The sequence below is a fragment of the Pleurodeles waltl genome, chromosome 10 (assembly GCF_031143425.1).
Source record: "Pleurodeles waltl isolate 20211129_DDA chromosome 10, aPleWal1.hap1.20221129, whole genome shotgun sequence".
In the NCBI taxonomy this organism is placed as follows: Eukaryota; Metazoa; Chordata; class Amphibia; order Caudata; family Salamandridae; genus Pleurodeles; species Pleurodeles waltl.
The window spans coordinates 1,041,031,117-1,041,043,975 of NC_090449.1; the positions used below are offsets into that span (position 1 = coordinate 1,041,031,117).

Sequence of the window (12,859 nt, forward strand, 5' to 3'; positions counted from 1 at the left end):
GGCCAAATCCGCCTTATCTCCAAACAGCCTGGAACTACTAAACGGCATGTCCATAAAGGATGTCTGCATATTCCTGAAGAAACCTGTGGCACATATCCAAGCATGTCAATGAATAACCACTCTAGTGCCAAGTGCAAGGCCCACACACTCTGTGGTATCCTGTGAAGCTCAAGGTGTACTTTGTTGCATCCTATTCATCATGGACTGTCTGACCAAAAATATTTTTTAACTCCTTTGGGAGGGCAGACAAGGTTTCTCTTACCATGCCCCAGAGGGCGTTGGTTAGGAGAACACCCTCATGTAATCGCATCAATATGTTTAGATTCTCTATCAGGTGGAGCTGCGGGAAGAGCATTCGTTTTTTTTTTGCTGGCCCCAGACAAACAAGGGTTACTGGTAAAGCACACAAAATCAAAAATGCTGAGTCACCTGGAGCCGGTCTGTGACTCCCAGGTATAGGGTGCTTATCAGCAGCAACAAGCAGACCTTCACCCACATCGCAGCCAAAGTGTCACTGAAGGGCAGTAATGGCCTAATGCAACTCCAGATCCGAGAACATTGTCAGAGCTGGATCTGGGATTAGCATCACCAAAGCCAGAGTTTCAGTTGGCCTTATAATGGTTGATTTGGCTTTTGGCAAGGAATGGTGGCATGGTCGGATACTCGCGGCAAATGCCTAATGGATAGCTGGCTCTGAGGAAGGTCCCTCTGGGGAAAGTCCAAATGGGGTGGTGATCCGTGGGGCCTAAAAGTACTCAAGGAGGATTTGGAAGAGCTGCAGCATTGCCTCCTTGAAGGGTCTTGAGGCATCACGGATGGCCAGGGAAACTCCCAGCGAACCGGTTCCAACTCTGGAATGAAGTCAGAATCGGATGATTGGCGCGGAGTCTGGGCTACACAAGCCCTCCCTAGAGCATGAGTGGTGGGGGGCGACTCCCGTCTGGACTTCCCAAGTTTGTGCTGAGACTTTGTCCTAGATCTACCATATGACCTGGACCTTGATTGAGACTGGGACTTTGAGTGGGAATAGGCCTGTGATTTGGAGGACAACTGTAATGTAACACTTTGCCTCCATCTCTCTGGATGCCTTCAGAAGCATCAGGGAGTATAATGTCTTTGAATCATGCTTGGATCCAAGACACCTAAGACTGACGACGTGTAGTTCCGTGACTGACATATGCTTCCTGAAAGTGCAACACGGATTGATGCAACTGCTACAAAAGGTTCTATATCCAGTCTGAAAAAGGGGGGAATTCAAAAGGTGAGCAGTCTACGGTTGAAGTAGCCATCAGAATTGAGCTTCCTACCCTGTGGGGTTGGCAGTCAAGGTTTACAGAGGTGGATGTGCTGGACAGCTGGCAAACCATCAGTATGGAGGATCTAATGGAGCCCAGGCTGGCAACCAAGCTAACATCTGAACCGTAACTTCATCACTCCCACGACGGGAGACAACTTGAGGGCTTCCTCTCTGTTGCACCACTAAGTCCTGGGGGTGTATTACGCAATATGGCATTTTCCTTTTTTGCGCAGGGCGCACCTTTAAAAATACAAAATAAAAAAATGGTGTACCCTGCACAAACAAGGAGAGTGTTCCATATTAGATTGAATACCCTACCCCCAGAGCAGCCGTTAAATTATCCACCCTGGGGGCAGCGCTTTCAAGTGAAGTACAGAGCAGCCGCTCTGTGTTACACTGTGCAGGTGGCAACCCGCCTGCCCTTTCAAAGAGGTGAGAGATCCCCTTGCAAGTGGGTCCATAGGACCCCCTTGACCCTCCTCCTGAGGGCTTCAATCAGGGGACGCACTGACAGTGCCCCACGCCTCCTGATTTCTTAGTTGCCTTTTCGCCTGCATCTATAATACGGCACGGTTGCAGAGGCAAAAAGATTTCCTTACTCGCATGGGACCATGCCCCCATGCAAATGACGTAACACCCTCTGATGATAGAGTTGGAGCTATATGTGTGCCAGCGCAACGGTATTACAGAAGAAGCTGCATGCGTCTGCTGCCCCATCTGTAATACCAAAGTGCCCCAGGGCTGCACAAAGCGGGCGCAAATGCTTGCTGCGTCCCCTGGGCACTTTGTGTAAAGCAGCCCCTGCCGTGGAGTAGCCTGACCTTGTTTTCTACGATCATGAAAGCCTTGACCCACAGCAGCGACAATTCTGTACCCCAGCATAGCCACCACCTCTGCTCAAGGCTGCGGTGCCAGCCATGGTGTGTGCACCTCTCAAACTCACAGGGAAGGAAGAAAGCACAAGAATGTGCCCAAAGGTTTGCGTTCACTGACACCAGTCACTACCTCTCCGCCGGGTCTGGCGCTCAGGGTTGAACTGATGGAGGCCACTGTTGGGCTGTCCTTCATTGAATGTTCTCTCTTTTCACCAGGTTAGATTTCATACCACTGGTGGTTTCAAGTCGCTTACCTGTGCAGGTAGGTGATCCCACCATACACTAACATTTGCCACCTGGGAGGCTCTAGGCCTCTATTTTCCAACCTGCAGTCAGGCGCGAGATGTATCCCGGTGCCTCTGTAATTAGTCTCAGAGATTGCTGGCGCCACCTTTAATTATGCATGGAGCGAAAACCCAAGGGTTTCCTGCCAGCGAGATGCATGCCCTGGGTCTTATACACGGAATAAATGAATGGAGAATCCAGGCCGCTCATTTCGCTCCCAGTCAAAGGAAAACAATTTGAGCAAAGCGCGCCTTCTCTTATCCGCTTACAAATCACTCTGACTGACAGGGGCGCAATCAGGGGCGCTGCGGCAGCAAATCACCGCCCTGGTTATTAGCTCGACAGGGCGGGATCCCTGCACGTGCCGAGAGCGCGGGAATCAAACGGCGGCACCTGCTGATCTCATTGGAACATCAGCCCATAATAGTGCGACCGCGCGCCTCCACGTAGAGTCACCAAATACCATGGGCAGCGGAAGTGACATCATACAGCCTGTGACCCCTGATAACACCGCAGGGGAGTGGTGTGTCCCACCATTCCCCCCTGAAAGGCCTACATTTCATTGTGAGTGACTGTAGTAAGGGGCACTGCTTTTGCACTGCAGAATGTAAACACCGCCACAGGAATCCGGAATCCACTGATAATGTGGAAAAATAACGTTGAACCCAGCTCACAGTATCCCTCGCATAAGATTGCAGATTCAAGGCGCTCATGTTCAGAAAACCTCTTTAGGATAAATTGTAGCCATGACTTCCTGTGTGACTTGCATGCTAAGAAGAATGTCATGGCTGAAGGACTGAGCTGCTGGACTCCAACAGCATCCATTGTGATAGTGTTGGGTCGTACTGATGCAATTACTGGAAGCAGAAAGACGGCAAACTGCAGATGTACAGAAATATTGTTTTGCCACCATATTGCTGTTTATGGCTACCTAAAATTTGCTCGTATCAATTATGCACAAATCGAATTTAAAGAATACTGCAGTCTCGTGGTGAAAAGCAACAAGTGACTGGGCGCTGCCAAGAAGGAGGGTCCTCTGGCCTGGTTCCTGGCTCATCTTGCTTCAGGCTCATTCAGATGTCATTACAGGCAGGGTAAATAAACTATTGGGGTTTGTGCTGCCAAGAGGCTGCCTCATAGCATTCTGTTGTGATTGGCTATCACACGCAGAGCTGCCTGGCTTCTCGGGGGCACATTCCTTGTCCTACATTACCAGTTCTCTGACTCATTCTTGATGTCAGAGGAGTCAAGGCCTTTTAAACTGTTTAACATTTTGCTGAAAGCACAGGGCTGCCCTGATACCTTTCTAAGTCTCGCTATATACAACTTTAGCTACTTGAGAAACCTCAGAGTACCAATACTTTAGAGCAGTGGTTCCCTAACTGTGGTCCGGGGAGCGATGGGGGTCCTTAAAGCCTACTCAGGAGTTCGGCGACTGCTTAGAAAATTAAATAGTATTAACAGATTAATCTGAACATTTTAATATGTTCTATAAATATGAAGATGTTTAAAATTGGAGGCTAAAGTTAAGTGAGTGTCCTCATTTTCATTCATTGAGACAGTGCAACTGCATCAAACAGAATGTAGTATAAACGACTAGTGGCCTCACCGGAATTTAGAAAAGGTCCAGCTTTTCCGATAAAATTTAGAATTTGTTTTATATTTGTTTCGGAATTATTAAATAAATGATTAAATACTTTGTGTATTTCTTTGATAAATGCTTGTATCTGTATTTTTTGTGTATTGTGTTTGGGTTCAAATCGTCCTAAAAGCTCCGGCTGGGGGGTCTCCTGCTTCAATAAGGACTCAGTGGGGGGTCCCCAGACTCTACTAGTGATCCATTAGAAGTGCCTGGGTTCCAGTAATGATTACATGGGGGTCCACTGGAGTCAAGACGTTGAGAACCACTGCTTTAAAGAGTATAATAAAGGCAACAGTGGGCTTTGGGTCAGCTCCTTTCAGCCCAGGGCTGTCATGTAGCTTTCATAGCTTGCCTGTGGTGGAAGGGCTGTCATTTCAAGCACTTGGTATTTTGTGGAAGTTTGCATTTCACACCACCGTTCCCATTAGGGTTTGGTGATAGGGCCGGTCTTCAAGTACTATTTTTTCTCGATGTCTTCTAGGCCGCTTGCTGCCCGTCACCCTATCATCCTTTCTCTTCTTTGTTCCTAATTCAGTTCACTCTATACTCTGTCCCCTGCCGTTGCTCTTCTCACTCCATCCTCTGTGCTTCCTGTTCCCCATTTCAGTCCCCACAATTGCTCCACTGCCCTCGTCACACTGGCCTGCCCCCTGGCCATCATCTGTCATCCTGCCTCAGCTTCTTGCATCATAGCCTCTTCCCCAGTTTCTTCTCCTCAATCTCCTCCATCCTTTCTTATTCCATTCTCATCTTGCCTCTGCCCTTCTCCTTCGATGCAGTCACCTCACCTGTGCACTTGCTGTCATCGATGAGTCCTTCCGCCTCATCCTCCATTGCCTCTGCGTGCCCTCTCTCATTTCTGCTCTTTTCAAACTGGTGCATACAACAAATGGATGGGAGCAATGCTTGAATTAATCTCAGCCACTGGTAATTACTGGGGGCCGCATCCCAGTTCATCGCTATTTTGCACAGTTTAGACACAGCATATGCAAATCAGGGTTGACCCTGCTCCAGAAGGAACAGTTCAGCCTGAACAGCTAGGGCAGGTCTTCCCTGAACCCAGTGGCGCAACGAAACTTGAGCCCCCCCCCCCCCCCCCCCCCACAAATTACCTGGAGGAGGGCCCCCTTCCACATGGACACAGTTAGGGGCCTGACTCTACTGTGCTGCAGGGGCCTTTGTTACGCTACTGCCTGAACTGGAACACAAGCATCCCAGGACCGGTTTCTCCCTTGTTCAGCCTGGTCAGTCAGGTATAGCTTGGTTCCGGTAACCATGTGCACTGGACGCACGTCTGGACCTGCCTGTCCCACTTAAGGCATCACAATGTAGCCTACAAAAAGTGATGGTTGGAATGCTTCTTACTCTATCATCATCTTTCCTCCCTCCGACCACCATTCATAATCTTGCCCTGCTACCTCGCCGGCATTGCTTCGTCCCCCATTCATTGCTCTACATTGCTTCCCTCTCCCCTTCCAGTCATCACTTCTAACATTCTCTGTGCAAATAATACCTGGACCCTTCGCTTCTATTTCCCCCCCCCCCACACCCGTTCTACATACTGTTGGCTATGGATTTATTCATTGTAAAAAACACAGCTAAGGAACTATATTCAGGTAGTCTATATGTGCAAGTGACATTTATTCAAGTGAGTCCCCCTCTGGAATGTACATGTTGAAAATAAAAGTACAGTTCATGTTCCCTTCCTTTTCCTTCATCAAAGCTCCTTCCACCACTCCGTTTGGCCTCTGCCTGGCCCTTCTCACGCAACATCCACCAAGTTTGTACACACAAGTGACTGGTCCCTATTAATATTCAGGTAATTTCTTCCAACACGTGCATGAGATGCATTCAGAACCTTCATAACGACTATCACCGGCATAAACCAGCATTGAATTATATATTTAGGCCTAAACAATAAGCAAAAATAATTAGACGTGTAGCAGTAATTATGCACATTTACATATTGAAGCTGCACTCTCTCAATGGGTTGTCACACTGAAATTAAAATCCCAGACAAGATTTAACAGCCTTGTTCCATTCCACTTTCAGATAAAAAGAGAGAGTTAAGGGCATCTGGTCTGATCACAATTCTGTAGTATCCTGAGGTTGAGGGGGCAGGGCGCAGGCAGTGGCGGAAGCAGTGCTTAATTTGTAAATAAAAATGTGCCGGTGCCCAAAGCCCTCCTCTGAGGCATTGCGGCTGCTGCAATTAAATGTGCGAACACAGAATACTGAGGCAGCGTAATCTTGAAGCCATCCCAGGCCTCTTTAATCCATTTACAGCCACTCCCTGCCCCTTCAGCTCACTCTTGCAGCTTTCTGCTTTCTCCCTTTGTGACGCTTTTTCGTTTTTCTCTTCCTCCATCTTTCCCATATGTGCCTTTTGCTTGCAGTAAATGCTTGAGGCAGAAAAATAAGTGCCGCCCCTCAAAAATAATTGCCGGTGTCCCCCACCGGAAACCACCGGCTCAAATTAAGCACTGTATGAAAGCTTAGTAAACCTATACTAAATGTTTAAGGCTTCGAATAGCCTACTGGAGCAGGCATTCGCGACTGACTCAATTGACCCCACAGGCTGAGGCCCAGTAGTCCCTGCTTACCTGGTGATCTGAAAAACAAGATCAGAGAGAATGTAATATTCTCTGTCCATTATAATCAAACATTTCTTAATCTTATAATTACGTGGCCTTAATGATCTTTGTTATGAATTACATGTCTGCTGCATGGAAGTTTAATGTAGGTCTGCTCCAAAGCTGTTTGGTCCTACTGGTTCTTCTGTTGCAGATTTGTATTATGTAGCAGATGCACATAGCAGGCCCTCCTGAGGGTTCAGTTACTGTGGGTCCATCATTAAGTTAATTTGAAAGAAGTTAGTTATCTTCTACAGTTTCTATGGCGAGGCCAGGAATTGGGTCTATCCTTTTTTTGCAGTCTGACAGTGTTTTCCAAATGTTCTTCCTGAGCAAATAGAGACCCTCATCGGTTAGATGCACCTATTACCAGATTTAATGCTACCCACAGATGCCAGATAATTACTATGTCAGCAGATTAATGTAAGACTCAGGAAGTCAGCAGAATTATTCAAAACAAGTGAGTGAATAACAGCACTGATTACATTCATCCCATATGGTTAATTTTTTCTGTTAACATCGACAAGCCTCCTCCTGCCTCATTTTCTTAGGAGCAGTCTTTCATTTGTATAGAGAGCTGTCATACTTAGAAGTTGTCGTTCATATATGCATTGGGCTCCTACGGTGTGCTTTGTGTGTCCCCTTGCACCTTGTATGCTCGTATGTAAATGTAGGGCCTTTTTTACATAATTTTGGTTTGATCATCCTTGCACCTCATGTGGGAAGGTGGTGGAGCCAACAAGAGTGTGGCAAGCAGGCCCAGGATTATTTAATTAGTGGTAAAGATCAATTATTTTGGCTATAGGTGTTACTGAAAAAGCCAAATGTATGGATTATTGAGACAACTCTGTGACATTGATTCCTGTGTATTGAACCATGAAGCACTTTGATCCTATTTTCCTAATGCTTATGCTGTTGAGTAAGATACAAAATGTCTCTCTTTATTTTTATACAGCCCTGAAGTGGTGAAGAGTGAACCGTATGGGGAGAAAGCAGATGTCTGGGCAGCTGGGTGTATTCTTTATCAGATGGCTACACTAAAGCCCCCTTTTTACAGTACCAACATGCTGTCGCTAGCTACCAAAGTACGCAGGTTTGCACACTTATTTCTTCTTAGCATTTTATTGTGCACACCATCCCAGGACTAAACTTTACATTGCTGTTACTTGTCATGCTACACAAATGTTGTGATCAAACTGGGGACGTCTCACTACCATATGGGGTTGGATTGACTTAAGGAGCACTGGATCACTAAACAGTTTGGTTTGTGTCTATAAAGGCTGAGTTCTGCCATAGTCTGCTTCCTGTTCATGACTTGATCACTCAATATGCTCGTCAGAGTTAGGATGAGCTGAATAGCTCAACTCACCTGAGCCTGGGGAAGGGGGATTGGATCACCCAGCAGGTAGGTATGACCTGGGAAAGACTAAATCAGTGAACTGTTATGTTGAGCTCTGGATGACTGGAACTCTCAGCGGTTAGCTTTCTGATCAGGAGGACTATCACTCGCTGGTTTGGTTGAAGAAATAAGGCATTCTGTTGGATACCTGTGACTGCAAATTTGTCACCTGAGAATATCCTCCAAGGTGCCAGACTGGATTCGGAGAATTTTGTAACAGGGAAGGTCCCGTCAAACAATCAAACTCTGAAATAAACTCCATGCTTAATAATAATTGTAATTACAACTGAGGCCAAGTAAACACTATGGGCCTGATTCTAACTTTGGAGGACGGTGTTAAACCGTCCCAAAAGTGGCGGATATACCACCTACCGTATTACGAGTCCATTATATCCTATGGAACTCGTAATACGGTAGGTGGTATATCCGCCACTTTTGGGACGGTTTAACACCGTCCTCCAAAGTTAGAATCAGGCCCTATATCCTGAGATTACGGTGTTCGAACTGCCAAAATGGGGAAGCACTCCAGGAGGTTATGCAAGACTAACTCACTAGACGACTTGTCATGAAAGTACAGACTCGTTTGAAAACTTGTGGGACAACAAAGTTTTGTGTTAATGAATACAGGCTCTTGCAGTGAGTACAATGTCAGATAATTCTTAACACTGCTGACAACTGGAGACTAGTCGTGGCAAACAATGTAACTACTTGCTAGCTGAAAACTCCTCTAACAGCATACAATAAGTGTAAACAGAGCAATAGCGAGGATTGTCCCTACCTTCTACATTGACTAAGATAGATTTCCTAAGAGTGCAATAATCTTTACATTATGCGATGATGTCACAGACGAATCTGGAATTTCCCCTGTTTGATCTATTAGCTTGAGGGTGGTCTTCCCCCAAATCTTTTTCCTTCTCTCTTCCTGTTTTGCTAAATACGTTTTTGTTGGCCTTAGGCCTTAGGACGCCGTGCACTTTACCACTGCTAACCGGTGCCTTAGTGCTTGTGCAAGACCAGGAGAAATAGAAGGGTTTCCAGGGCACTCCCAGCCTTTAGGTCATTTCCTATTTTAATCTTTGATTTATGGACCCCATCAGCATGATTTTCACTCTGGACCTAGCCATAGTCATTTCATTTTGTTAATGGGGTTTGTATGTTTAACCCTCATTTCTCTCTGTCTCCCTCTCTCTCTCTAAATATGTTTTTCTCTCACTCTCTTCCCACATCCCTCTCTCTTTTTCTCTCTCTTTCTCCCTCCCTCCCCCAGCTTGGAGTTGGTTGTTAAATGATGATAGAAATCCTCTAATGAGACTGAGGGTTAAAGTGGCCTCAGGCGTTTGTGAATGCTGTGGTCAACTGGTTCATGTACTTTTTTTGTTCAGAAAAATAAGACACAACCACTGACCTGTATTCATAGTCCTCTTCTAAAGCCTGGTAATTGCTGCATTTTCTGAGAGTCTAAAAACTGTAGGTGAAAGGTAATTAGTGTGAGATGTGGCTACAGCCTTAAAGAAGAACCTCCCATAATATAAATTTACTTAAAAGATCCCTTTGAGCTGGACAGGAAGCAGTGCCATTCCAGAACAGCCATCCCCTTTGTCAGATGTCAGAAGTGAAGGAAAGTGTCCACCGGTTGATGGTTCTGGCTGAATCGTGAGTGACATTTGATTTTATAGCATCAGCAGAGAACACATCTCATCCTTCAAAAAAATATTTGCATTAAGTTGTGAAATATTTTGCTGTCATCTGTTTTTTTTCCTCTCAAGACTGTCAAGACTTCTATCAATGTTTAGGGCTTGATGTACAACTCGGCGGACTGGTTACTCTGTCACAGTGGTGATGGATATCCCGTCCGCTGACATCTAAATCCCAGTCAAGATAAAGGGATTTAGATTTTGGCGGACAGGCTATAAGTCACCGTTGCGACAGAGTAACAATTCTGCTGAGTTCTAAATCAGGCCCCTAGTGCCAGAGCTAAGAAGAATCTGTTTTAAACTCCAACTGAAGCGTTAGAATAGGGGAGCAAGAAGCAACTACTGTGTTGAGAATATATTCTTAAGGAAATCCAATCCAGCCAGAGTTCCTCTTGGAAGGGGGATCATGTTGTTCTCCTTACACATGGGGTGGACATTATTGGATCCTGCTGCATCAAGTACATATTTAGGGAAGGATCTTTCTAATATGTTTGTTAATACAATAATGAGATGGTTTAATGCAAATCCATTTCTCATTGAGTTGCAAGTGCACCAGTTAATGGTTTCATTAAAAATATTGCCTGATTGCTAAAGGGGAAGCTTCTTCCAATTTACTTTATCACATCCCTTAGCTGTTATTATGAGCAAGTGATTGAGACATTGATTTATTTTGTGTAGAGTCATGCATAATTTTATAAATTCACACTAAATCTTCTAATTGGATGGAACAGCAACTGAACAACCCCTTGTGGCATATAGAACCTGATCACAATACAGCATCTGCAACAACTACCATCAGATCATAGTGCTGCCTGCTCTAAAAAAAAAACAGCAAAGCAGCTCAAGTGAAGTATGTGTGTTGCCTACCCACTTCTTAACTTCTTAAGGCTGTGCCAACTACTGTGCCATTAATTTCAGCTACTGGCCAGGGTGTTTTCTACTTGTGACACAGTACAAATGCATTTTGCTCACTTGTTCAGTAATCCATTCATCTGTATTCATTAGATGTGTTTTTCGTTATAGAATTCTCATCCATGACTGTTATTGAAATTCTCTTTAACACTATTTTTAATAGATAGTAGAGGCTGTCTACGAGGGAGTGCCAGAAGGAGTCTATTCAGAGAAGGTGGCATGCACTATTCAAAGGTAATTAATTAATTATAGTGATATAAACTAGCCTTAAAGGTGCTGTTGTCAGTTTTCATTTATGGGTTTACCACAGTAATTAGTTTGAAAAACCCACCAGGTCTAACTAAGCGGTTTGAGAGGTAGTTTTATTGTCTGTATAGCAGACTTTGATTCCTTTGTGACTCTCTTTCATCTCAGCATTTTCTTTCTTCTTTTCATTAAATGTAATATTTTCTCAATTTTTCTCTCCAAAAGCATCAACATTCAAAAATGTCAGTGAGTGATTTACAAGTAATTTTAAAGAGTTGCACCAGTATTCTTTTTTTGTTCTACAAACATTACACAATTAGTGTCGTTTTTCAATTCTCAATTTCCAATATCACAAATAATCATCATTGACATTACTATCTGTATTTTATTGATAACTTGCCTCACCTAATGAGGTATGACAACCCATAAGGAAAGTTAATTGTACCCATCTGTAAAGTTAAATTTAATATTTCGGGCATGGTTATTATGGGGTTACCTTTGAGACTGTTTAAGAGCTTGCTGGTTTTGATATCCTTTAGGGAAATAAACTAACTGATGGATCAAACATCTTGATAGAAATACTTTTTACAATCAACCTTAATCTAAAATAAATGTACAATACTCCAAATTAATTTATATTGTCTAATCAAAAAATATCTCATTCAATCATGAAAAACTTCATTGTAAAGTAGTAGGTGCTCCCAATATACGATGCAGTGAAAGTGCAAAAGTGTTATATACAATATTTACAAATGTGGTTAAAAAACATGTAGAGAGAAGAGCAAACTTCAGAAGGACCCCTTCAATCCAGGTGTCTTGAAGTTACTCATATATAATCCACATATAATATAGTCAACGTTTCGACCCTATATAAAGACATCAATCATTAGTGAGTCATCCTCGGGACTGAATAACTCTTTTAACTTTGAACACCTAAACAAACATAAAATAAAATATGTTTATAATACTCGTATTAATAAGCTCTTATTTGAGAGATTCCTATTAATTCATAGAATACGTCTCCTCTTTTTTCTGTAATAGATTCAATTTTTAAAAGAGAAAAAAGGAATAATATCACTTATTTCAAAAGGTCTTCTAACCTTATTAGTATTATCTTATTTGTTATTGTTTTTATCTTCTCCAATAGAGTGTCTTCTTTTATATCATCAACTCAATCTTTAGTAGAGAATATCTTTTCTCTTACTCACATATTTCCTGGTGTCAATAATTTACAGCCTCTTCCATTGGGCAAAACTCTTCCAGTACTTTATTATAATTACATAAATGCAAAAATAGAAAAATACATAGTTCTTCTTTTTATACTTCTTGTATGGAGATGCTCAAATAAATTGCAGTTCTGCTATTTTCCATTTAGTAATTTCACAAAAAATGGAGGCAAACCACATTCAGTGGTTATTCTTCTGCCATATATAAATAAAGGCATGTTTTCTATCTGCCTTAACCATCGTGTCAAAGAATATTAGTCTCCTTGGCTCCTTGGGACGTCAGCCAGCAACCCCCAAATATATGAACCATTATCTTTATCGCATTTATTACAAGGAAAAGGCATTGTCTAAAAACCTTCCCTTCGACTTAATCCGGCACTGCCTTTTGCCTACTTTGGGGTGACTTGCATGTAGTAAAAGAGAAGGTTTGAGCCTGGCAAGTGGGTGCACTTGCCAGGTCTAAATGGCAGTTCAAAACTGCACACCCAGGCACTGCAGTGGCAGGTCTGAGACATGTTTACACGGCTACTCATGTGGGTGGCACAATCAGTGCTGCAGGCCCACTAGTAGCATTTGATTTACAGGCCCTGGACACACACCGTGTATTGTACTAGGGACTTAATACTAAATAAGATATGCTAATCATGGAT

The 12,859-nt window shown here is 43.6% G+C and overlaps 1 protein-coding gene across 1 annotated transcript in view; it reads left to right on the forward strand.

Annotated features, from left to right (window-relative positions):
- Positions 1-12,859, forward strand: part of NEK10 (NIMA related kinase 10) — a 681,202-nt gene that overhangs the window by 292,877 nt on the left and 375,466 nt on the right. The window contains exons 24-25 of the mRNA XM_069212020.1: positions 7,688-7,817; positions 10,901-10,971. Of these exons, the coding sequence (XP_069068121.1) occupies positions 7,688-7,817; positions 10,901-10,971 (201 nt within the window). The remainder of the gene's footprint in view (positions 1-7,687; positions 7,818-10,900; positions 10,972-12,859) is intronic.